A 23,040-nucleotide genomic window follows, 5' to 3' on the forward strand; every position below is an offset into this window, starting at 1 on the left:
CAACAGTCTCCCACTCTGACGGATCACTCTCAGCCGGTCCTCTCTCCTTCCTTTCCACCTCCCCACTCCCCTGTGCCCCCCCCCCCCCCCCCCCCCCGGTCCTCCTCCTCCACCTCCTCCCCCATCCTTGCCTCCAACTTTCCTCGCAGAGCGGCTCCCTCAGCCCCGTCCTTTTCCGCTGAGCCCGCACTCCCCCCTCCCTTTTACCTTTCCAGAGCACTCTTGCCGCCTGCTAGTAGCATCCGACCCAAAGCGGAGGCAGCCGACGAGTTCCATTCGCCGTTTGATCCATAGATTTTTGGAGCCGGTAGAGATGACCATCGCCGCTTCCGCGGTGAGGGCTCTTCCGCTAGAGTTCCCAGGTGGGCCCCCAGGATCTTGGGGCTGCCTATGGATTACAGTTTCTTTCGCTGTCTCGCGGTAGAGGGGGCATATCTTTTTGAGGAGACAGTAGCGCCCATTCGGATATGTGGTGTGTTCCATCACTTCAGACCTTCTACGCCAGAGAGTGGCATGATGATCTTCTCTTTTCCTTTGAGTGCAGCCCCGGAGACGGAGTGGGACTCGGAGTTGGTGGCTTTTGCCATTTAGGGGCAGGTAGTCGAGCTTTTACACCATCTTCATGATCTTTGCATCACGGATGTGCTCACCCACCTCTGGCCCTTGGCTAGGATGGAGCTTGGAGGCTCAGGCCATAGGGATTGGAGATCCGGTAGTGGAGACCCATCACCCTTCTAGGGATTTCCTACAAAATCTTGGCCAAGGCCATCAGCCAGAGACTTCAGCCTTTCCTCCTTGACTTGATCCGCGACACTCGGATAGGTTTTGTTCAGGATCAAAGCATTCTGGACAACATCTTCACCTTCTGGGAGGCGACTGCTTTGGCTAGGATGTGGCAGTAGGGCCTCATAGTGCTACTCCTCGACTTTGAGAAAGCTTATGATAGGGTGGATTGGAGCTTTTTGGAGGGCACAATGAGCCGGATGGGATTCCTCGTGGAGTGGATTCGTGGGGTTTCAGGACTTTACTCAGCCTCGCACAGCCAGGTTCTCATTCAAGGAGCACGTGGCGATTGATTCCCCCTTTCTTGCTTGGTACGGTAGGGCTGTCCTCTAGCACCTTACCTCTTCCTATTCGTCGTCGAGGCCATGAGTAGTTTTCTCTCCGCTCAGGAAATTAGGCTTCAGGGATTGCGTCTCCCCCTCCGCATTCAGGAGGAGCTGCTTGACTCAAAGTTTGTAGATGACACAACAACTTACCTTTCAGGAGATGTGGGGAATCTCTAGAGATTCGTGGAGGCGATCGAGATCTTTTGTCGCGCGTCAGGAGCACAGATCAACTGGCACAAGTCGTGTGGTTTTTGGGTAGGCTCTGCACCCGCCCCGACTTGGCGCCCAGTTGAGCCTTTCCAGTGGATCCCGAGGGGCACCCTAGTTTGCTATCTTGGATGCCAGGTGGGCATTGATATCTCTCTTGAGCAGCAACTCTCCTCTCTTCTTCTGAGTATTCGGAAGAAGCTTTTATACTGGAGTTCTGCGAGGCTCTCCCTAGTTGGTAGAGTGGTGGGGGCGAACCAGGTTCTTGCCACCATGTGGTACATCACTTCGTACTGGGCCTTCTCTCGAGCATGTATTGGCTAGGTATAGCGGTTGATCCCGGATTTCTTATGGGCCGTCATTGACAGGGAGCTTGCTAGGTCCAAGGTGGCATGGAGAGAGATCATTCAGCCACGACGTAGAAAGCCTGAGGTGATCCCAAGCTCGTAATAGACTGGCTGTAAATCTGTCCTCAAAAGCTAGGCTGAAGCCACGGGTCCACATCTCAGTGACGATCCATCTAGTGCTCAAAGCCTCAATGGCCAAGGCCCCCCAGAGTTGGTGTATGGGCGGATATCCTGGCCAGGAGGACCAATTCCTCAGTTGTGAAGGGAGTCAATTGGAAAGTCCGAAGAGTGTGGGAAACCACCACTTGTGTGCCGCTAGACGCGCTTTCGCGCATCCACCACCTGTGAGGATATGGGGGCACCCATGAGAAGGGATCTGAAAAAATATGTGGCTATGGCTCTCACATGGGGGGGTTCAGAAACAATAGATCTTTCCTGGCCTCGCAACCTATGGATACCATCTCTCGGCTTGTGGAGGCCTGCAATCTCAAAGAAATCCCGAGTGACTCTGTCTCCCATGTGCGTCCAAAACCCACATGGTATTTGTACTCCAACCCCCACTCCACTATAGATTTGAGCTCTGTATGGGCGGCAGCCAACTGATCCTCAATCCACGGGCTATCAGGGGCGCTCTCCTGAAGTCGTTCAAGAGAAGCAAGGCCTTGGTGAAAGCTCCTCTGGTGTTCACGGAATCCAGCCAATCTGCTCTATGCTACCTGCTGCAATAAACTGCTAATCTCACCTAGGCCTCCATCCAAGGTGCTTGTGGCTGATTCCAAGAGAGAATCGAGCCCCTCCCATATCTGCTCTATCTTGCTGCATATCTCAGGGTCCTGGATGAGGCTGTCAGGGATCCGAGTGCTGAGGTGTTTGTTGTGCCTCTAGGGAACCTCTAGAGACAAAATAACCAGAGCGTGATCGGAGAAAGTAGTGCTTGCCAAAATACTGATCATGCCCCCATGACCGCAAGCCCACTCATCCACATAGAATCTATCAAGTTTGGAAAGATTGGGGCCGGTGCTCCTCCTGTCAAACCTCCAGAAACACAAACTCTTGAGGCTGCGTGCAAACTCTGGTAAATGCCAAGGGTCTTGCCCCCTAAGAGCCAGGATCAACTCCTCCCAAGCAGAGTACTCTGAGCCAGAAACCATAGTTGTTGGCCTACGGTTGTACGATACGGTACGGTATGATACTGTATGGGAATTTATCGTACTGCATAATATAGCCGGAGGTGAATACATCCTCCCCCGCCGACTTCGTATCCACTTCCTCCACCGCTCAAACCTTTGCCTCCGCCTCCACGAAGAGGCAAAAGGTTCGAGCAACCAAAGAGACAAGCCACTCTTGCCGAAGCCACTTGGGGGGTCTCTACTTTGCCTAAAGGAGGAGTTTTGGCACGCCGTGTGCACAATCATTATTGTGGTCACGCCCTTCTATAGGGTTTTGTGTATGACGGACATGGAGGGGGCCACCTTGGGCCTCCTCGTTCACTTCATGAGAGAGGCCATTGCGGAGTTGCACACTTCTCCTTCCATCGACGAGGAGAAGCGCGAAGATATTTTGGCCATAGTGGAGAAGAGGTGGAAGTGTATGCGAAGACCTATCCATGGTCTAGCCGCCTTATTGCATCCGCCCTACAAATCGTCGGCCCTCTTCAACGACATGGAGTTGCTTCAGGACCGCGATGCTTTCTTGCCGAAAGCATTGGTAGAGGAGCATCATGGGAAGTTCCTGGAGGAATTACTTAGTAGCTACGACGACCAAAGGGGAGGAGCTGCATTTGCATCTCCCACTTGCTAGAAGAGGGAATCAATGGTAGGCCTCTCTTTTGGCAGGAGACATCGGGTATATGCATAGCTGCCTCCAAGTGGGAGCCGCATTTGCATCTCCCACTTGCTGGAAGAGGGAATCAATGGTGAAGCCTCTCTTTTGGTGGGAGACATTCGGGTATGTTTATAACAGTCTCCAAAAGGTGGCTTTGAGGCTCTTAGCACAGGATTGCTCTTCGGGTGCATGTGAGGAACTGGAGTTCCTACTCACTTATACACACGAAGATACGCAATCGCTTGAGCACAGGTGTATTGCCACCCTAACTTGCGCATGGTGCTTGCCATGCACAATATGGAATCGGCAAGGCAGGTATAAGGCTTGTCAAGTTGTTATATTACAATTTGCAATGTATTTACTAATATGTGTATAGTCATTAATATGATTATGTAATTTGTAAATTGTAGGTGAATGGGGATGCATTCAAGCGGACGGGGAGCATTCTTGAGAGTTTCCATAAAGAGCAAGATGAGGAGGAGGAGAGGATCTATGCAGAGATCTAGATCTCGAGGCGGTTGATTGATGTCTTTCTTGTACTTGTCATGGGCGTGCAGCCAGTGGCAGAGGAGTGCAAGTAGGCACCCGCGGATGCACCATTTGTTGTGGTTCGAGGGGGACAGTGCAGATCTACGTGCGGCGTGGTTTCGGTAGCTCTTCAGCCGCTCTTGAAGATGAGGATGCTCCCCTTGGCTTCTCACATGAGGTCAGAGAGCCCGAGTTTGACGAGGACAACAGCCTCCTTATCGGTGGCGACTTCGGCGAGGACTCAGAAGTGTCCTCTTCTCCTCCAGATTATCTCAGCAAGAGCTCCGATAGTGATGCGGCGATGCCTTCTCCATCTAGGTCCTAGGATTTAGATTCTAGCCTCCGCCCTCTTATCCATTTTTTTGTACTCACTTTTTTTGTACTTGCGCCAAACACGCATTGCACCGATCTTACGGTCTAGGTGGCGGCCGCCCTTAGTACTATGCTTTGTACTTTTGTTTGTAACTTGTTTTTAATGGAATTTTGGCTTGTAAACAACCTCTGAGCTCTCTATCCTTTCAAATTGATAATCTATAAATTTATAAGTGTTAAAAAAAAAAACCATACTATCATACACCGATGAGTTCATACCACTATCTCGGTCACCCGCTCCACTCCTAATCTTCTTGAACATGTCGTCAGATACACTCTGGGGGACTTGCTTGCATGGCACAACTTCCCCCCCACCTTTGCAAGATGTTGGAGAAGCCTTGTGGCGTCGCTTGAATAGTTTTTGCCACAATACGTACAAGTCCACTTACATGACTTGGACTTGTTGGTGGCTTTCTCGAAATGGATAGTGCGCAACTTGGAGGCTTCATTCACCTCCTTCAGCATTGTGATAAGAAGAAGAGAAGAGATGGGCTTGTGGCTTGAGAGAGAGAGGGAGAGAGTCGAGAGAGGGTAAGGCCCAAGGGAGAGAGAAAGTTATATTAAACGTCTTCAAAAGACCCAGTGGTTCTATGAGACCAAAAGTGATACAATAGTGTCCATGTAATCTCAATGAGCTAGGAATTTCAAATCCAAGTCATATGATACAAAGTGGGACCCTCATCATCATACAACCTATGGAGCTAACCCCCCGGTAGGGGGAGGGGGCCATCAAGGATATCGAGCATGGGGCTAGCTTGTAGAAGGCTCTGCAGATCTGCTAGGCATGGGAAGGTGGCTCTGTGCCTCTCGAAGATCTCCTTAAGCTGGGGCTGATGGCTGTGTTGCTGGCGAGGTTTAGGGAGTCTGGGGCATTGGGCTCATTGTAGTGCCATGGCCCCGTCTAGAGTCACACTAGAGTGGGGTCTGGCGGGGGGTCGGGCACTCAAGAATGTGTGGCTCGATGAGGCTGTGGGTATGTCAACCATGGCTGGTGGGGCCTCCTCTCGTGGTCGGAAGAACTGAGTGATGGTCGCTTGGGGCTGGGGTGGATGTCTCCCATGGGGTCTTGACTCCCTAATCAGCGAGTCTCTGTGGTGATGAATCTCTAGTAGGAAGAGTCCGAGGCACCGCTGATGTGGGTAATCCATGATCCTGGATAAGGGTCCAAACCCCTCTCTGAAGAGACAGTGGAACCTCCCTCGAATCTCATAATATACAGTGCACCTACATATGAAGTGCTCCTTTGACTCGACCTCCTCCTGGCACATAGTACATATCCTCTCCTCCTCACGAGGGATCTGCATGGCTCTCCCTGTCTCTATCCTCAGGCAGTGCCATGACACCCGCAACTGGCCAGTGCAATCCGCATGGCATGTGACATGTATATGTCAAGATATCTGGCCCTCAGTATGAAACCATCCTCTGTAGGCCTCATGAAAGTATCCATGTAATATTGCCGTTTGTGTGAGTGGCTCATGTGTTGTGATTGAGGTATCCTGTATGTATAGTCCCAATAAATCATATTTGATCACCCCATTCCTGTCATCCTAAGAGAGCTTGATGAATGGGCAGTCTGGGTCATAAATGTAGTGGGGGGAGGTGATCCATCCCAAGTCCCTGGTGCATACTCGGCTATACGATGACTCATGCCTATCTGCTGCTAGCTGCTGGGAGGACTGTAGGGCGAGCCTCGGGAGTATCCTAGGGGCCATGGCACTGATCCTGTGAATGTATGTGAGTGTTTGGAAGAGTGCCTCTACTACCATGGGTGCTGCAGCAAAGTCTGCCAGGATAATATCATGTGGGACTAATGGTTTGCTGCGTATCATACGGGGGAGCATCATGACCTGAGGCCTCTCTATTCTCGGCCATTTGGCCGCTGTAAGATCAGGTGCCCAGAAAGGTACTTCATACATCAATGCTGGAGTGACCAAGGTGTCAAATAGGCACATCTTGGTCCTCGGCTCCTGGAAGTGGCTTTGGAAGCACTCTCTCTCCATGAGAGCAAGAGAAGCATACCCTCGCATCAGTCTAGCCTCTGCAGCATGGCTCATCGAGAGGACCGTTCCCGTAAAAGTTACTCCCAAGTACACATATGAGTATGCAATCTCCACTGGGCTGCCCATGTAGGTGAAACTCAGTCGAGATGTGGAAAGAGGGGATGTGTTGAAGACCATAACCTTGGTTTTCCCAATGTTTACTGTGAGATCCGGCTGTGCACAAAAGTCCTGTAATGTGTCAAGATGCCCCTGGAGAGCCTCTGGAGAATCTGCAATAAGCACAATGTCATCAGCATAAAGTAGCACGGAAACAAGGATGCCTGCTAGTGATACGCCGCCGCCTCCTCTATCAATGAAGGCCGAAATCTTGTTCGATGTAGAGGTCAAAGAGAGTGGGAGATAGTGGGCATCCTTGCTTCACTCAAATGGTACTAGAGATCTCCTCTGATAATCCTCCTGGGCATCTCATCCGCACTATGACCAACTCAGATAATGCCATGATCCCCCAAATCATGTCTGATGGTACCCTCAAATCCTGGAGTCTCTGCAGTAGTTTGGCTCAAGGCATTGTATCAAATGCTTTGCGGAAATCAACAAAGCAATAGTAAACCCGTTGGTGTCCTGCTCTGGCCTCTTTTATGATGTCTCGGAGGGTGAAGATGTGATCCAAAGTAGAGAATGGCCTGCGGAAGCCTGCCTGCCCTGATGCTCTGTGCCCATGTCTCTCTGCGAGTGTGTTGAGCTCAAGCTCAAGTACTGACCATAAAGTTTGGCGAGTGTGTGGCCGACAATAATCCAAGGGATCTTCGGCTTTATGGATGGGTGTGATGATATGGGCTGTCCAGGTGGGTGGGAAGCCTTCCAAAAGAGCCCGGTTGAACATATGGGCCAAGAGGGGTGCCAGAGTCTCCTCCGCTTGGGAGATGTGCTCTGCCAAGAGGCCCTCGTGGTCCTGTGATCTACCGTTTTTGAGTCTTCAGATGGTTCGGGCTACCATGTCGGGTGTGAAGAAGGTGGATGTGATAGTGGTGGGATGGGGGGCTGATCTGGTACTTCATATAGGGATCGTGCATATGTGTGCCTTATGGATGGAGGTGTGATGGGTGTGGGTGGGCGTTTCTCCCGGATTTTCCTCTAGCCCTCAGTACAGTTCACACCTTTGAGAGATTGGTATAAGTCCTTGTATTGGCCCTTAGCATGTGCTCGTTTCTTACGTCTGGTTGTGTATTGGTTAATCCTTTGAGCATCTCGCTCTTGGATTTGGCCAGTTGCAACCTTGCGTAAGAGACGCTCACGTGTTGTGTGGCATTCCTCATCATACCAATCGTTTTGGGGCATGATGCCGGTGGGGGTTCTGGTGGTAGATCGGTTGGTGCATGGAAATGTGGGTATGACAGAGGTGTGTAAGATTGTGGTAAGCTGAGAGGTGAGGTCGGCTAGTGGGAGATTGGGGTCTACATATGTTAGATGTCGGTAGAGATGGTCGGAGTAAGTCGAGTCCCCATCATGGTGGAAGTGAATTTGGGTGGAGTAGGAGATGGGCGGTGGTGGTGGTGAGGATGTTCGGGAAAAGCTGAGGCTGAAGGAGAGATAGGCATGGTCGGCTCCAAGGGGGCGGGTGGGAATGGTGAAGGTATGTATGATCAGGTAATCCACTATACTCGAGCCTCCGCCATGTGGGAAGCATGTGAGAGCTCTGGAAGAAGGCCAACGGGACATCCCATTGAAGATGGCTAAGCCGTGTGTGGTTCCCAGCACGAAGAACTCTCTCCCTGATGCTGTAATGTCCCCTCTGGCCTATGATGCTCACTGAATGCCAATCTCCTCCGAGTCTATCTCCTGCATGGTTGGCTCCTCCTGGTCATATATAGATGCCTGCTCGCTTTGAGTCTTGGCGTTGAAGGCCCCTAAAAGGAGAACTTCGCCGATGTCTGCATGGCAGGGATAAAACTGCTCTCCCTCCTCCAGAATAGCATATGGGGACTTCCTAGGTGGGATACATCTCTCCAGTGTGACGTGTAACCTCACCCACATAAAGCGTGCCTCTTTGTCCCTGTGGTGGTGGACTATGGTGATCATGGGCTGTAGATGTGTCCTGAATAGTACCGCCACTCCGCTAGACCCGCGTACCCCCACATGTGCGTGGTGTCTCCTCTCGGTAGGCAGATGCCTACTCTCAGCCTGAAATGCGCGGTAGCCCTCTCTCTGGGCTTTGGTGGGTCTCTGTGGTGAAGAAGATAATGCCTGAGAGAAAGAAGAAAGAAAGAAAGTTGTATTAACGTCTACAAAAGGCCAAAATGACTTATGAGAATGTCCATGAAATACATCATCGGTACTAAAAATAAAAATCAAAGAAAGTAATAAGAGCCGAAATGTCAAATCTGATCCCAAAACAAAAAGTGTGCTGCTCTCATATCACCCTAAAATATCCCTCATAGGATGGTGCAACATGGCAGCCAATGTAGTAAAGGTAGGCCAGCGGGAGAAAGTCCTGTGGTGGTGGGAGATGATGGCTTTGATCCTCCTGTAGTGACGCGGGCGTGGGTGAGGACCACGAGGTCGAGGGCGTTGGGCTTTGCATAGCTCAATGGCTCTTTCTAGTGTCACTCCTCTTGGCCGAGCTCCTGCATCAGCCTGAAGGTCGGGTGTAGTGGGTGAATCTACCCTCGTCACTCTAGTCTGGAAGAAGTCGGTGAGAGATCTCTACACTGGTCCTTTGACAGGTACCGCTGGTTTATCCCGCACAAGGGACTCCTTGTGTTTTCAAAGCTCCAAGAGGAAAAGTCCCAAGCATCTTTGGTCTTGAAAATCCACGATGCTGGAGTGTGGTCCAAATCGATCTCGGAAGAGGCAGTGGAACCTCCCCCGAATCTCATAGTATACTGACCATCTGCATACATAGTGAGCCTCAATCTCAGTCTCTATGTGACTAAGTTGACATATCCTGTCTTCTGGTGCAGTTGCCCTCAGCCCATATCTGGTTGTCTCCACTCTCAACTGATGGGATGAGGTGCGGATTTGTCCAATCGCACATCATACCCCAAATGACAGATGTGTGTCCATGTAGTGCGGCCGTGTCCTCTGTTAGGCAAAGAAAATAGTCCCTGCAAAAGGCCATCTTCATCCCAAGGGGCTGGACGGGTGGGTGCCAATTCCTCTGAGTGCCAGCTGTCTCGAGGACTCTAGGGCGAGCCTGGGGTATCTGTTTGGTGGGAGCTTCCGTAATCTGTGGCAGTATGTCACCGTATGGCAAATAGCCTCTATCACAATTGGTGCAGCCCCTATCTCTGCCCGCACAATCTCGTCTAGCACTGATGGCTTACTTCTAATCATGCGTGAGATCATCATCACTAGTGGCCTCTCCATTGGCTTCCACCCATCATATACATGCTCCGTGTCAGTCTCAACTGGCTCTTGCCTCCATCTCCTCCTGTGGTATAAACTAGGACCCTAGATGGGAGCTCCATACAGTAGTGCGGGTGTAACTTGGGTTGAACACAATGCTAATCAATACACTTAAATACACTAAGATTTGATGGACACTTGCTCAAAATACAAGAGGTAAATTGTTGAATTGACAAGAGACACACAATGAGCCGGAACGGCCGACCCCTCCCTCAAATAAAGTATATTGATCTTGGGAGAATCAAGTACATAGTGTCATGGGCATTTCTGACCAGATTTCCATACCAACGCATATGAATACAGTATTGCAAACAAGTGGTTGTTGATGTAGACCTGCAACCCACACTACCCTCTCAAGTGCCCATGTTCCCTACCATCTGCTCTCTATTGTTCCACCAACACATGGTAGCAACAATATGCAAGAGAGCACGTAGGACAAGAGAACACTACATAGGGTATGTGATCTTGTAATCCGGTTTCTCCCTCCTGCTACTTGCTCCCATATTTAAGCATAAAAGCTTACCAATAGCAAGTAGAGTCGATGACAGCGTAAGTCTTCACGATGGAAGTCCTTGGAGTGTTGAGATCTTTGATTTGTCGCCTTTCTTCATGACAAAAATCTTCAAGAGGATGAAGGGAACCTTGGGAAAGCTTCCCCTATGGTTCAACTTGAGAAAGGAGAGCTGAAATTAGGGTTTTCAGCAAAAAGACCAGAAATTACAGCAATAAAGAGAGCTGTTTTGCTGAATTTCAGTCATTGGGAGTGTGTAGGAGAGTGATTAGCATTCGTAAACACTCTAGGAAGCTTGGAAAACACCCTAGCAAGTTGGGTATGGCTATGGAGAGCTTGGAAATGGAGAGAAATGGTGGAAAAACAGAGTTTTCAGCCTCCGAAAATCTTCATTAAGAGAAAACACGAATTTTCTCTTAATAAATAAGTGAATTGGGGTCCAATCAGGTGAAGGGACATGGGGAGATGCCCATTTATGAGTAAAAGGGGAGGATCAAGTCCTGGACATTGAGTCTTGTCCGCCTCGGGACTTCAGTGAGTCTGAACTTGGAAGCGGTCATAATTTATAAGTGACTTTTGGGCGCCCAAACTTTAATGAAGTGGGAACGCACTCACTTATAAATATTGGCTAAGTCCTAAGGGCTATTTGAGATTGGGTAATACTTACCACCTGTTCACATGCCACACAACCATGTCAGCAGACAGTTTCACATGCACGGTTCACGGGCGGGGTCCCCTTACCCGGAACTACACATTGGTCAAGCAAGCATGAAAAGAGCATGCAATTTCAATTGCAAGCAAGCACATAAAGATGCTATGCAATGCAGCATTGGTATGGACAATCCCCGTTCATGAGACTATACCAAAATAGACGTGCTTCAGGCAAGTACACGAGGTACTAGACCCAATGGAACACCAATCCACCAAGCATTTCCGAGCATGTACACGGAGGCACAAGTCCCAACGGAAAGCCAAGTCTACAGTATCACATGAGTGGCATCAATCCCCGGCATAAACAACTGCCATGGACACCAGTCTAATGTTTATACATGATAAGAAAGCACAGGTGGACCAATTGGATGGCCAAATGGTGACATCCCCCCCGGCTTCTAAACAGTTGTCTGCAAACAACTGAAAAGCATCCAAATATGTCTGAAGCACATGCGGGCAATCTCTGAAGACTCTTCATCTACCCATTTAGCATCAATGGAAAGATAGTTCTTAAACTTCACAAGGTAACTCCTCACAACTTTGCCTGCTTCCTTGTGATACACAATCTTCTCTGGATGCAAGATCTCCTCAAGCTCATCCACTTCTGGTGGATCCTCAATGACCATTTCACTGGGCTCCGGCTCTACATACTTGCGAAGGAGACTCACATGAAAAGCATTGTGTATGTGCCCATGACTAGGTAATGCCAATCTGAAAGCCACTTCATTGATCTTCTCGATCACTCGAAAAGGCCCATAGTACTTGGTTGCAAGCTTAGGATATGCACCCTCTTTGCCAGGCCTCTTTGCAAGTCTTGCTTTCTCAAATTTCAGCAATACCCAATCATTCTCTTTAACATCCAATTGCCTTCTATGCTTGTCGGCAACCTTTTTATGCTTGTCTTGTGACCTTGCAATGGCTGTCCGCACTTGAGCAAAAGCAATATCCAAGTCTCTTACATACTCTTGAGCTGCAAATATCTCATCCTTTGTGCGAAGGATAGGTGGCAAGACCACCTTACCATAAACAATCTCAAACGGGGCCTTTCCCGTAGATGCATGCACCGTGTTGTTGTATGCAAATTTCACAAGCGGTAAGTACTTCTCCCAAGAAGACTTCTGATCCGCCACATAACATTTCAAGAGATCCAACACGGCTGAATTTGCAGCCTCACTTTGCCCACCCGTTTGAGGGTGATAAGCTGATGAGAAGTCTAATTTGGTGTCTATATTATCAAATAAGGCCCGCCAAAAGAGACTTGTAGTCCTGGGATCTCTATCCCCCACAATGGACTTCGGCATTCCATGATGTTTGAACACTTGTGCAAGATATATTTTAACCATATGCTCAGCTTTGATGGTCTTTTTGACCGGCAAGAAATGAGCTTGCTTGCTAAACCTGTCCACAATTGTCCAAATTGCATCATTACCCTTTTGGGTACGTGGCAAGTCCATAATTTGACTTTCTGACAGGTGATACATGCACGTACATGTGCCTCTATGTCCTTCCGCATACTTGGCCAAAAGAACTACCGCTCAATCATGTGCGTAGTAGGCATTATGCCTCTATGACCAGCATATGGAGGAGCATGGCACTCATCCAAAACCTTTTGCCTCATGTCAGACACCACACATAGGCAATTATCTTTCATGAGATAACCCTCTTTGATCACATATGAGGCATGTGCATGACCAGCCATCAAATCAACCCAAATAGTGGCAAAATCAGTATCCGTATGATACAAATCACGCATGGTAGACAAGTCCCCATGAGAGGGAACCGAGATAGCTGCTACATACGGCTTTCATGACAATGCATCGGCCACTACATTCTCCTTTCCCGGGGTGTGCAAGATCTGAAAATGAAACATAGAGAGGAAATTGGCCATCCTCATATGCTTCTCTGACAACTTAGTTTGAGTAAGAAAATACCTCAAACTCTGGTGATCTGTCTTCACAGTGAAATCAGCCCCAAGAAGGTAATGTTTCCATATAGTAAGGACATGAATTACAGCCAAGAGCTCTTTCTCAAAAATGCCAAGAGATAGCTCTGCATCATGCAATCTACGACTCTCATAAGCCATGGCATGTCGCTCTTGATTAAGGACAGCTCCTATGCAATTTCCAGATGCATCACATTCCACACAAAATGGCTTTTGCAAATCCGGAATGATCAACACTGGACCATGAGTAGTTGTATCTTTCAATTTGAGGAATGCATCTCTCTCTACATTAGTCCATTTGAACATGGTCTTCTTCTTTGTCAAATCATGTAAAGGAGAAGCAATCCATGCAAAGTGCCGAATGAACCTGTAGTAGTAAGAGCATAATCCAAGAAAACTACGGATCTTATGCACTGAACTCAATTCGGGCCAATTCCGAATTGCATCAATCTTTGCAGGATCCATCCGCACCCCATCTTTGGACACAATATGTCCAAAATAATGTATCTCTGACAAGAAGAACTCACTCTTCTTTGCATTTATGAAGAATTTATGCTTATGGAGCTCTTCAAAAACAATAGCCAAATGAGCTTTATGCTCTTCTTCAGTCTTCTAGAAGACTAGGATGTCATCAAAGAAGACACCTGTAAATTTCCTGTACCCACGGAATATGCGATCCATCATTCTATTGAATGTAGCCAGGACATTTGTAAGACCAAAAGGCATAACAAGATACTCATAAAGTCCAAATGCTGTCCTGAAAGCAGTTTTGTGTACATCTTCAGACACTACACGCACTTGATGATACCCACTCTTGAGATCAATTCGGTTAAAGCATGCCGATTCATCCAACTTTTCAAGGATGTCGTCTATGCGTAGAATCGGAAACCGATTCTTGATGGTAAGCTTATTCAAAGCTCTATAATCCACACACATACGAAAGGATCCATCCTTCTTTTGAAACAAGAGGACGGGTGAATAATATGGGGAAGAGCTTGGCTGAACCAAACCCTTCTCAAGAAGCTCATTCACTTGCTTCATGATCTCCTCTTTTTGGGATGCACTTACACGATAGGTTGGCCTATTAGGTGGTGAGCTACCCGGCACAAGATCAATGCGATGATCTTCCGGTCGTACAGGTGGTAACTCATCAACAAAACAATCATTGTGCTCTTGCAAAAGTTTTAGCCTATCATTACTAAGAGTGTTTACATGTACATTATTTTCCTCAACATGATCTCGTACAAAAATCAAGTACGCAAAAACACTCTTTTTCATTACTTTCTTAATTTGTACGTGAGATACAAGGGGAATGGTATCACTCTCTTCACTAGCATCAATTACATGTTCTCGGCCTTTATGCATGAAGGTGATCCTGTTGGTCTTGTAAGCCTTGCATGGATCAATACGTGTATGCCAAAGCTTTCCAAGCAATACATCACAGCCATTCAACGGTGCCACAAGAAAATCCTCATGATCCACATAGCCTTGAATGTGTATGCGTAACTTGCCAAAAATAGGCATGACCTGCACTTCTCTACCAACAAAGGTAGTCCCTGCTTCAATTTGAGGACCCATGTCCTCCACTTCAATACCCAAAGCAGCTGCCATCTGTGTGGATATGAAATTTTCAGATGCACATCTGTGTGGATATGAAATTTTCAGATGCACAATCATCAAACAAGAACAAATCGGGCTGATCTTTGAGCTGTCCCCAAGCTTTACATACAACCCTATCTTTGCTATCATGTGAAGTGTTGCCTTGTACATCCGGAACCATATGCACATTAGGCTTTTATGCATTTGCATTATCACCCTTTTTCTTGTTTGGGCATGCCTTTGCAATATGCTCGGTGCTACCACAAGTAAAGCATTTCCCCTCACTCATATATTGCTTTTTTTGCTCCGGAGTGAGACCATAGTCTCTCAGTTTGAAGGGACGCTTCTTGGTAGTGTTATTTTGAGCCTTTGGACCATTTTTATCTTTGTTTTGGTCCTTTTTAGGTGGCTGTCCATCATTTTGCAGGTTTGGACAGCCCTCTCTTTGCCTTAAATGAGGGTTTAGCCTTATTGGATCGACTCAATTTGAGCTCCAATTGTTCGGTGTGGTGGTGGCGGCTGCGATTAATTGGTGTAAGGTATAACCAGGATACATTTGTAGTCCTGCTTTGTACACGGGTTGCAATCCTGATTGAAGCCTTCTCTCCCTTTCTGCCTCGGTGACATGCATAAATGGAGACACCTCTAAAAGCACTTCCCAAAACTTTTGTACCTATGCATTTACCGATTCCCCCTCATTTTGCTTTACTCAATCCCACTTCATTGTTATCTCATTCAATGCATACGGAGGCAAGAATTGAGCATAGAACCTCTCCTTGAACTCTTCCCATGATCTAACAGGATTCGGTGAGAGCTTCTCCGTGAGCCACCAATGGGCAGCAATGCCTTTCATGAACATGCTTTCATGCCGGATCATGGATTTGTGGGTGAAATCCTCATCAGTGAAAGCAATATCAAACTGGGCAATAAAAGCAAGTGCCTTTGATGCATCATATTTCCCATGATATGTGTCAAACTTCACAGATTTGTCTCCGGCTTTGAAGTCACGAGACTTTGATGCATGTGTGTGCATCTCAACATGTTTTCCCCCATGTTTGTCCATTGGGACACCCCCTTTGAGTGGCATCATTTTTGGACCAAAAGGTGATGCATAAGGCATAGATACATGTGCCCTGTAAGCATGAGGCATGGCTAGCCCCTCAACATGCATTGATACATTTTCAGTCATAGCTTCTCCCTCACGAGCACACTCGAAGGCATGAGTGGCATGAGAGATACGCGGAATACCTGCACCAACAGAAAATTGCAGCCCATGTTACATGTGTTGTGCATGCACATTTTCAACCGGCAATGGCATTTGACATACATTTTGACCACTGCCATAAACATTGTATCCTTCATGGGCTACATAAGGTATTCCTGCATGGCATGAAGTCACTGATTGTTCCTCTCCCATAGCATGGAGATTCATCCTCCTAGACATAAGTTCTTGTTCGGGCACTTGTGGAGATTCCAAGACATCTGGAATGGTTGCCTTTTCTGCATAGGCATCCTCGGTACGAGCCAAGTATGCACGTGCTGCATCCCTTGGTTGCATGTGCAACTCTTGAGCAATCATTGCCATTGCATGATCCATATAAGATTCAGCTTTCTTGGCCTTCAAACGGTCATGTACCAATGGATCCTCGCGGCGGTAGAGATTCAGTTCTTCTTGTTGTGCATGGAGAAGAGCCTGCATATTCATGTTTCCTATTGTGCACCACATGAGTTTGCTCATCCTGTAAAGCATTGGAGGCATGCATTTCATTGTCCGTGCCTCTTGTATTAGCATCTCCAACATTCATTATATGGCTGTCCATAATGTTCTAAGTGTAGAGATAGCTAGTGTTCACGGTGATCGTCTCTTACGATAGAAGTGAAAGAGAACCGTATGCTCTGATACCAATGTAACTTGGGTTAAACACAATGCTAATCAATACACTTAAATACACTAAGATTTGATGGACATTTGCTCAAAATACAAGAAGTAAATTGCTAAATTGACAAGAGATACACAATGAGCCGGAACGGCCGACCCCTCCCTCAAATAAAGTATATTGATCTTGGGAGAATCAAGTACATAGTGTCATGGGCATTTCTGACCAGATTTCCATACCAACGCATATGAATACAGTACTGCAAACAAGTGGTTGTTGATGTAGACCTGCAACCCACACTACCCTCTCAAGTGCCCATGTTTCCTACCATCTGCTCTCTATTGTTCCACCAACACATGGTAGCAACAATATGCAAGAGAGCACGTAGGACAAGAGAACACTACATAGGGTATGTGATCTTGTAATCCGGTTTCTCCCTCCTGCTACTTGCTCCCATATAAGGTTGGAGAGGGTGCAGAAAATGTGGTCAGAGTAGACGGAAGAGGTATCCTTGGTGAAGTGGTATCTCGGGTGGCGGTGGTGTGGTAAGGCCAGTGGTTGGATGGTGTATTGGCATGTGAGGGAGAAAGCTAAGTATGCATAATCAGCTGCAACATCAATGGGGCGGGGCGAAATGGTAAAATCCGAGATGAAGGGTATCAAGGAGAGAGAGCCGACCAAGTAGTCCACTGAACTAGCTCGAGGTAGCAAGTGAAGGCATTGGAGCCAGGCCACCGGGCGAGGCATTATAAATGGCTAATCCATGAGCTCCTCAAGGGCTTGGAGGTACTCCCCATAGTTTGTATGGTTTCTCATGTCCTGTGATGTCCGCTCAAGATCTGTGCCCATGGTGTCAATCTCCTGGTACATAGGGTCCTCTGTCTCAAAGAGTGGTTGTTTTCCTCTTTAAGTATGGCTACTTGAGCCTAAATCCGAGATTAGGGAGGCTTGATGGCTGGCTTTATCTTCCAGCATGAGAGAGAGGGGGACTCGGGGGGGGAGAAATGAAATGAAATGAAATGTTATATTAACGTCTTCAAAAGGCCATAATGACCTATGAGACCAAAAGTTACATCATTCATGGTGGATCTGATACAATGTCTGGATAAAAAAACCCAGAAAATGAAAAATAAAGATGATACTACTGGCACCTAGAAAATGAAACTGGAACTGGAATATAGTGAGGGGAGGGTACGCTATGGAGGTGAGTGGAATATAGTGAGGAGAGAGAGAGAGAGAGAGAAGAAAGAAAGATATATTAAGCGTCTACTAAAGACCCAATGGGCCTATGAGACCAAAGTGATACAATAATGTCCATGGCAAAGAGAGAGAGAAAGAAAGAAAGAAAGAAAGATATATTAACGTCCTGTCGAGGCCAAAGCTGACCTATAGGACAGATCAGAATACATCTTTGGTTACAATCCACTTCGGGGTATCGGTTAAAGAAAAGTGCATGTGGGATCAAAAAGAAACTAACTTCAAAGCTCTCATGACTCATGAGAGTTACATGTTACAATGGTAAAATCACCATGTGCTTAATGTGATTAGATATGTATAAGTATCAAGTTCATGTCCTTCAAAAGGAGGGTGGACCTTTAAAATCTTTGATGATAGCTTTTCCTCCTCTATAGACCGCCCACTTCCCTTGTTTCCTTGCTTCTCTGACTTTGGCCAGTTCCCCCGCTCTATTCTTTAGTTGTAGTGGGGTCAACTCATCAGAAATCCACACCGAGGTACCTTGCAATGATTTAGTCTGCTTCATTACCTTGATCTTATCAATCATATCATAGTATCGAACCCTAGCCTGTTTCCCTTTAATTTGAATGTCAGTTGGGTCACCAAGGTCTATAAAAGGTACCACTTTAGTGAGTCGTTCCTTTATGATATCTACATCCAAGATGTATCCCTCTAGCTGTTCATCTGTGTTGGTACCTACTGACCAATCTTCTGGCAAGCCCCCAATTCGAACAAAAGTTTCCAGGCTTTTGACCCTTTCATTTTCTTTCAGGACTGACAGTACTTCACTGACAAAGTTCTCTGATTTTACCTGAGGTTTTGTGCTTTCTTGTTGTGTTTCCTGTATTTTTTGGGTTGCTTCTTGGGCTGCTACCTGAATCTCCTGCTTGTTCTTGATGTCCTGCAATTGAGCTTCGAGGCCAGCAATCCTTGTTTCTTGACTGGCAATCTTTGTTTCCTTGTGTGTCAGCTCAGTTTTGAGGGTGGAGACCTCCTGCTGCAATTTCTTCAGTTCTCCCATGATGAAGATCTCCCATGGGGATTGAGGTTTGATAAGGGGTGGAAGGGGGGGTGGGTTCGAGGCCATGGTTGCAAATGACTTCAGTTTAGGGGCCATGTTGTATCACGGGGGTGCTGAAAATAGCCCACAGGGAGCCCCCCCCCTCCCCCTCAGGGGGGTACTGAATTTAAACCCTACTCAAGAGAGGGTAAGGGCGAGCAGAGGAGCAGAGGGGGGGGCTGCTACTACAGCGGGAGGGGCAGGCCCTGCTGCAGCGGCGACGGGAGAGAGAGAGAGAGAGAGGAAGTGACGGGGAGAGAGAGAGAGAGAGAGAGAGGAAGTGACGGGGAGAGAAGCGGCGACGGGAGGGGCAGGCCCTGCTGCAGCGGCGACGGGAGAGAGAGAGAGAGAGAGAGAGAGAGAGAGAGAGACACAGAGACAGAGAGAGACACACAGAGAGAGAGAGAGAGAGAGAGAGAGAGAGAGAGAGAGAGAGAGAGAAAGAAAGATTTTATTAACGTCTTCCAAAAGACCGAACTCAGCCTATGAGACAAATCGGAGTACCTGTATGGGGTATCCTCTGTCATCCCAACAAAATGAAAAAGTACTGAACAAAAAAAGCTGAATCTGGGTGTGCAGGGGATGGAGCTCTACTACTAGGAGAATGCAAAGCTATATGAACCAAAGAAAACATGAGAGTGAGCTTCATGGATGGAATCTTTTGGTTTTTATCCACAAAATCTTCATCAACATGGGCATTGTGGGTTTTTTGCCTCATCAATAGGTGTCTTGTCATTGAATTCTACATCAACTTTTTCCTTCGCAAAAATTAATGCAACCTTTGTAAGCAGCCTTTATGAGCATGTATATGTGAATCATTTTAAGAGGTGCGGAGAGTCAACATGGGCTCTCGGACTCACCGAATGAGTGAGTAAAGTTGTTAGGGCACCTCTTCCACCTTTTTTTTAAATATACCTTACCTCATGGAAAACGTCAAACCCTAAGCCAGCATTGTAGCCTATGAGGCACCTGTGATAGACCACTCTAGCAAATGACTTAAGAGTGTAGATCTAGTGTATGTATGGTGGTAGGAGTTCATCACTTGAGGGGTAGTGTTGAAAATAGCAAGTGATGTTGGGTAAATGTTAGGAGCAAAGGGGAGTACTATGTAACCCTCAAATGAAGTAAGAGTTGTACTAGTCATAGGACTAAGGTTCAAATGCTCAAAGGAGGCCCAAATGTGAAGAAGTATGTGGAATGTACAGCCCAAAGAATGGGCACAAGAAGGCACCTAGAAGAAGGTGAGAAAAGGCCCCAAGTGGGTGCTCGTTTCAAGCGAGATGGTTCTCAAATCTAGGCAGGATTAGGGGATAGCTTAATCAAGTTTATGAGTCACAGTTAGTGGCTAATGGAGATGTACTCAAGTCTATATAAAGGCCTTCTATCTAAATGCTTATTTTGTGTGTTCCTTAATCTCTATTAGTGGTAATTATCGTTCTTAATAAATATGGCCATGTTGACTTGCTATGAGCCTCCCTAGCTTAGCAATTTTCTCACTGATGCAATACCATAATCCTGCTTGTCCATGACTCTAGTTATCCCTTCTCCATCTTCTCGGCTGAATCTTTTATCCACTGATCTTTCATTTGTTTGCATCAATGTGTTCCGTCTGAATTTGTTTTTTTTTGTGTACTGTATGGTCCTTTATTCCCCGTGCTTTGAGCTGAAAGGAAATACCATTCATCGGACGACTCTTGCCCAAGTGGTTAGCTCGCCTCAACTTTAACAAGAGAGCGAGGATGCAAGTTTAAAACCCTGGCCAATAGAGTCATAGTGGGGGGTGGGGGGTCCAAACTGGGAAAGGGGGATCCCAGGTTCGAACCCCGCCTGGTGCTCCTACCAGCCTACCGGAGGCATCTCACCCCCCTTTGTGGGTGCATTCACACTGCCTTTGGGCGGGCTCTCATCACTCCTTTCACCTGTAGGCATTGAAGCCTTTGGGCAGGCTTCAATGTCTACAGTCGAAGGAACTACTACCAGGAAAAAATAAGTTATAAAACCCCGACAACACTTGCAAACAGTAAAAACGATTCACAAAACACAAAATACAAAGTGTTTTTCCTTAATGGTTACAAGATATGTCATAATTATGCATCAGCCCATCTTGGATGTTTGTCATATGTCTGCAGAGTGCAATGACAACAGCTGCGAACAGCGTGAGAGCTGCAGCTTGTGAAGCGGAATGCCGTTATGTTACAAGTGAAAATGTGAAGAAGATGGTATTTAATTTTATAAACTTTGAAGCTTGCATATTTTTCTTCAAATATGGATGGAAGATATAAAACACTTTCACACACTACAAATAGATGACTAAATGTCTGGTCTGATATTTTATTGCAATACCTCTGAGATCCTTCAGTGTTGATGAAGACATGTGCAGCACCTAGTCATTTTTCCTTGCACTTGAAGTGAGCTGATCAAGAACATCACATAAAGCTGCTTCCAGGAGTGGTTTGCACATTTTGTCTTAACATGAAAAATGAAAGTTTAAGGCTAGGGGGAGAATGGGGAAGAGATAGATGACTTCTAAGGGGCAAAGTGGGTTTTATCCCTCCTGCAGGTATACCCAATTGAGACAACTATTGAATTGAAATAAGGATATCAAACCCTAAATTCTGAAGCAAAGGACTCTTACAAATACTCAAAGTTTCAACTCCTAGACTCTAATTACACATTATATACATAGCAGAAATATTCACAAAAGTAATGCTTTGAATCATTCGTTGGTCCATTTTGTAGCCATCATATGATGCCAATTTACTTGCCTTGTGGCAACGAAGTAAGAAGTATCTTGTAACAGATCTCTGTAATAGTACGAGAATCAGAAGTCAAGTTTAAGCTTTGAAAACAACACGTTTTGAAGCCAACTCTATATCAGAACTTCCAATTCTCAGAAGCAACCTTATTGGGGAAGATTTTGGGCACAACGTTCAATGTCAAGGCTGTAGATTCTCCAGCATTTCACTAGAGGGATATCGTCATTGCAATAAACCTAAGTTGAAATGAGGAACAAGATACAGGTGGGTGTAAATCAGTGTGCCTTTGACTCTAGCAAAAGAGTAGAGTACCCTTTTAGGGTTGCGGGTACATGAAAGGAGAATGGGGGTATAGAACACTTGTGCCCATGTGCTAGGGTTTTTCAGAGATAGAAAGAAGAGTGAGGCGGAATCACACATACATCACACACACGAATCCTAAACTACTGCTCTGTATTAATACAATTGAAATTCAAGTACAAGTTGTGGCTGAGAATGAAGACGTCAAATCACAGCCATGTGACCTATCGTACACTCCTGGCTAGCACTTCGCCTACAGAGAAACCCTCTTGGAAGTCCAACACTGAGGAAAGCAGATGAGTATGATGATTTGGCTACCCATGTATTTATGTGCACCAATGCTCCTAGTCAGCCAGTAGTACTGTTATCAACGCACCTGTATCCGATTGCCACGTCATCACTACCACGTGGCAGTGCGACATGTCACTTGCGTTGTTCAACTTTGCATGTCGGCTGCTATTTGATGTCTGACTATGCCGTGCATACTCGTAGGTGTGGCACATTCTCCTCTACTTGCATCACAAGTGTCCTTAGTTGCATGGCCTCTTGATAAGCTCTCAACAACAGGCGAGATTCGTCCTTGAATTTATCCTCATCAAACCAGACTGCCTGCTGGATATGGTAGCGCTTGAACTTGAGGAGATACTGGAGCTGCTTTCAATGAGAACCCCACTTGTACTGGTTCGAGACTACAACATTTGGATGTGACTTGCTAGGAATAAGGTGGGTCTGCTATTCAACGGATTCAACAATTGTAAGAATACAATCATTCTGGAACCTCCGTCTCTTGGGTAATCCAACCACAAAGTCCATAGAAATGTCCTCCCATGGCAACTCTGGAATTGGTAACTGACAGCTTTCTTGGTGTCTGGCTTTGACTTTTGACAAAACTGGCAGAACCATACATACCGATGAACATCTTGCTTCTTGCGACGCCAAAAGAAAAGATGGGATAACTTCTCCTATGTCGGGTCCTCGCCACGGTGTCCTGAAATGGGAACATCATGTGCCTTGTGTAGAAGCACTTGGTGGAAATCATTGCCCTTGACGACACAAAGTCAATCCTTGTAGTACAACCACCCATCCCGAATGGTGTATTGTGAAAGCAATCATATGCACACATTTGCTCCAAGGTTCCTTGAAATCCGGGTCCTCAACATACATCACCTTCATTGGCATGAAATAATCACTATGGTTACTCTCCACAGTGTGCACTGAGTGTGGAGTTTGACTCAAAGCGACGGCTACCACATTCT

At 46.7% G+C, this 23,040-nt stretch overlaps 2 protein-coding genes across 4 annotated transcripts in view; one reads left to right on the forward strand and one right to left on the reverse strand.

Moving 5' to 3' along the window:
• Positions 1–23,040, forward strand: part of LOC147624692 (dynein regulatory complex protein 1-like) — an 80,822-nt gene that overhangs the window by 45,149 nt on the left and 12,633 nt on the right. For all 3 annotated transcript variants that reach the window (XM_086819729.1, XM_086819727.1, XM_086819728.1), the window contains exon 5: positions 20,858–20,947. In XM_086819729.1, coding sequence (XP_086675855.1) covers positions 20,858–20,947 — 90 coding nt within the window. The remainder of the gene's footprint in view (positions 1–20,857; positions 20,948–23,040) is intronic.
• On the reverse strand, positions 17,782–18,755 carry LOC147624695 (uncharacterized). The gene has a single exon (XM_086820027.1). The coding sequence runs from the start codon at positions 18,753–18,755 to the stop codon at positions 18,009–18,011; it is 747 nt and encodes a 248-aa protein (XP_086676153.1). The 3' UTR covers positions 17,782–18,008.

This window comes from Cibotium barometz, chromosome 25 (genome assembly GCF_041138505.1).
Source record: "Cibotium barometz isolate CiBa-2024 chromosome 25, ASM4113850v1, whole genome shotgun sequence".
Taxonomy (NCBI): domain Eukaryota; kingdom Viridiplantae; phylum Streptophyta; class Polypodiopsida; order Cyatheales; family Cibotiaceae; genus Cibotium; species Cibotium barometz.

Excerpts from the sequence above, each read along its gene's own strand:
- LOC147624695 (XM_086820027.1), bottom strand. The coding sequence starts at position 18,755 with ATGGCCTCGAACCCACCCCCCCTTCCACCCCTTATCAAACCTCAATCC.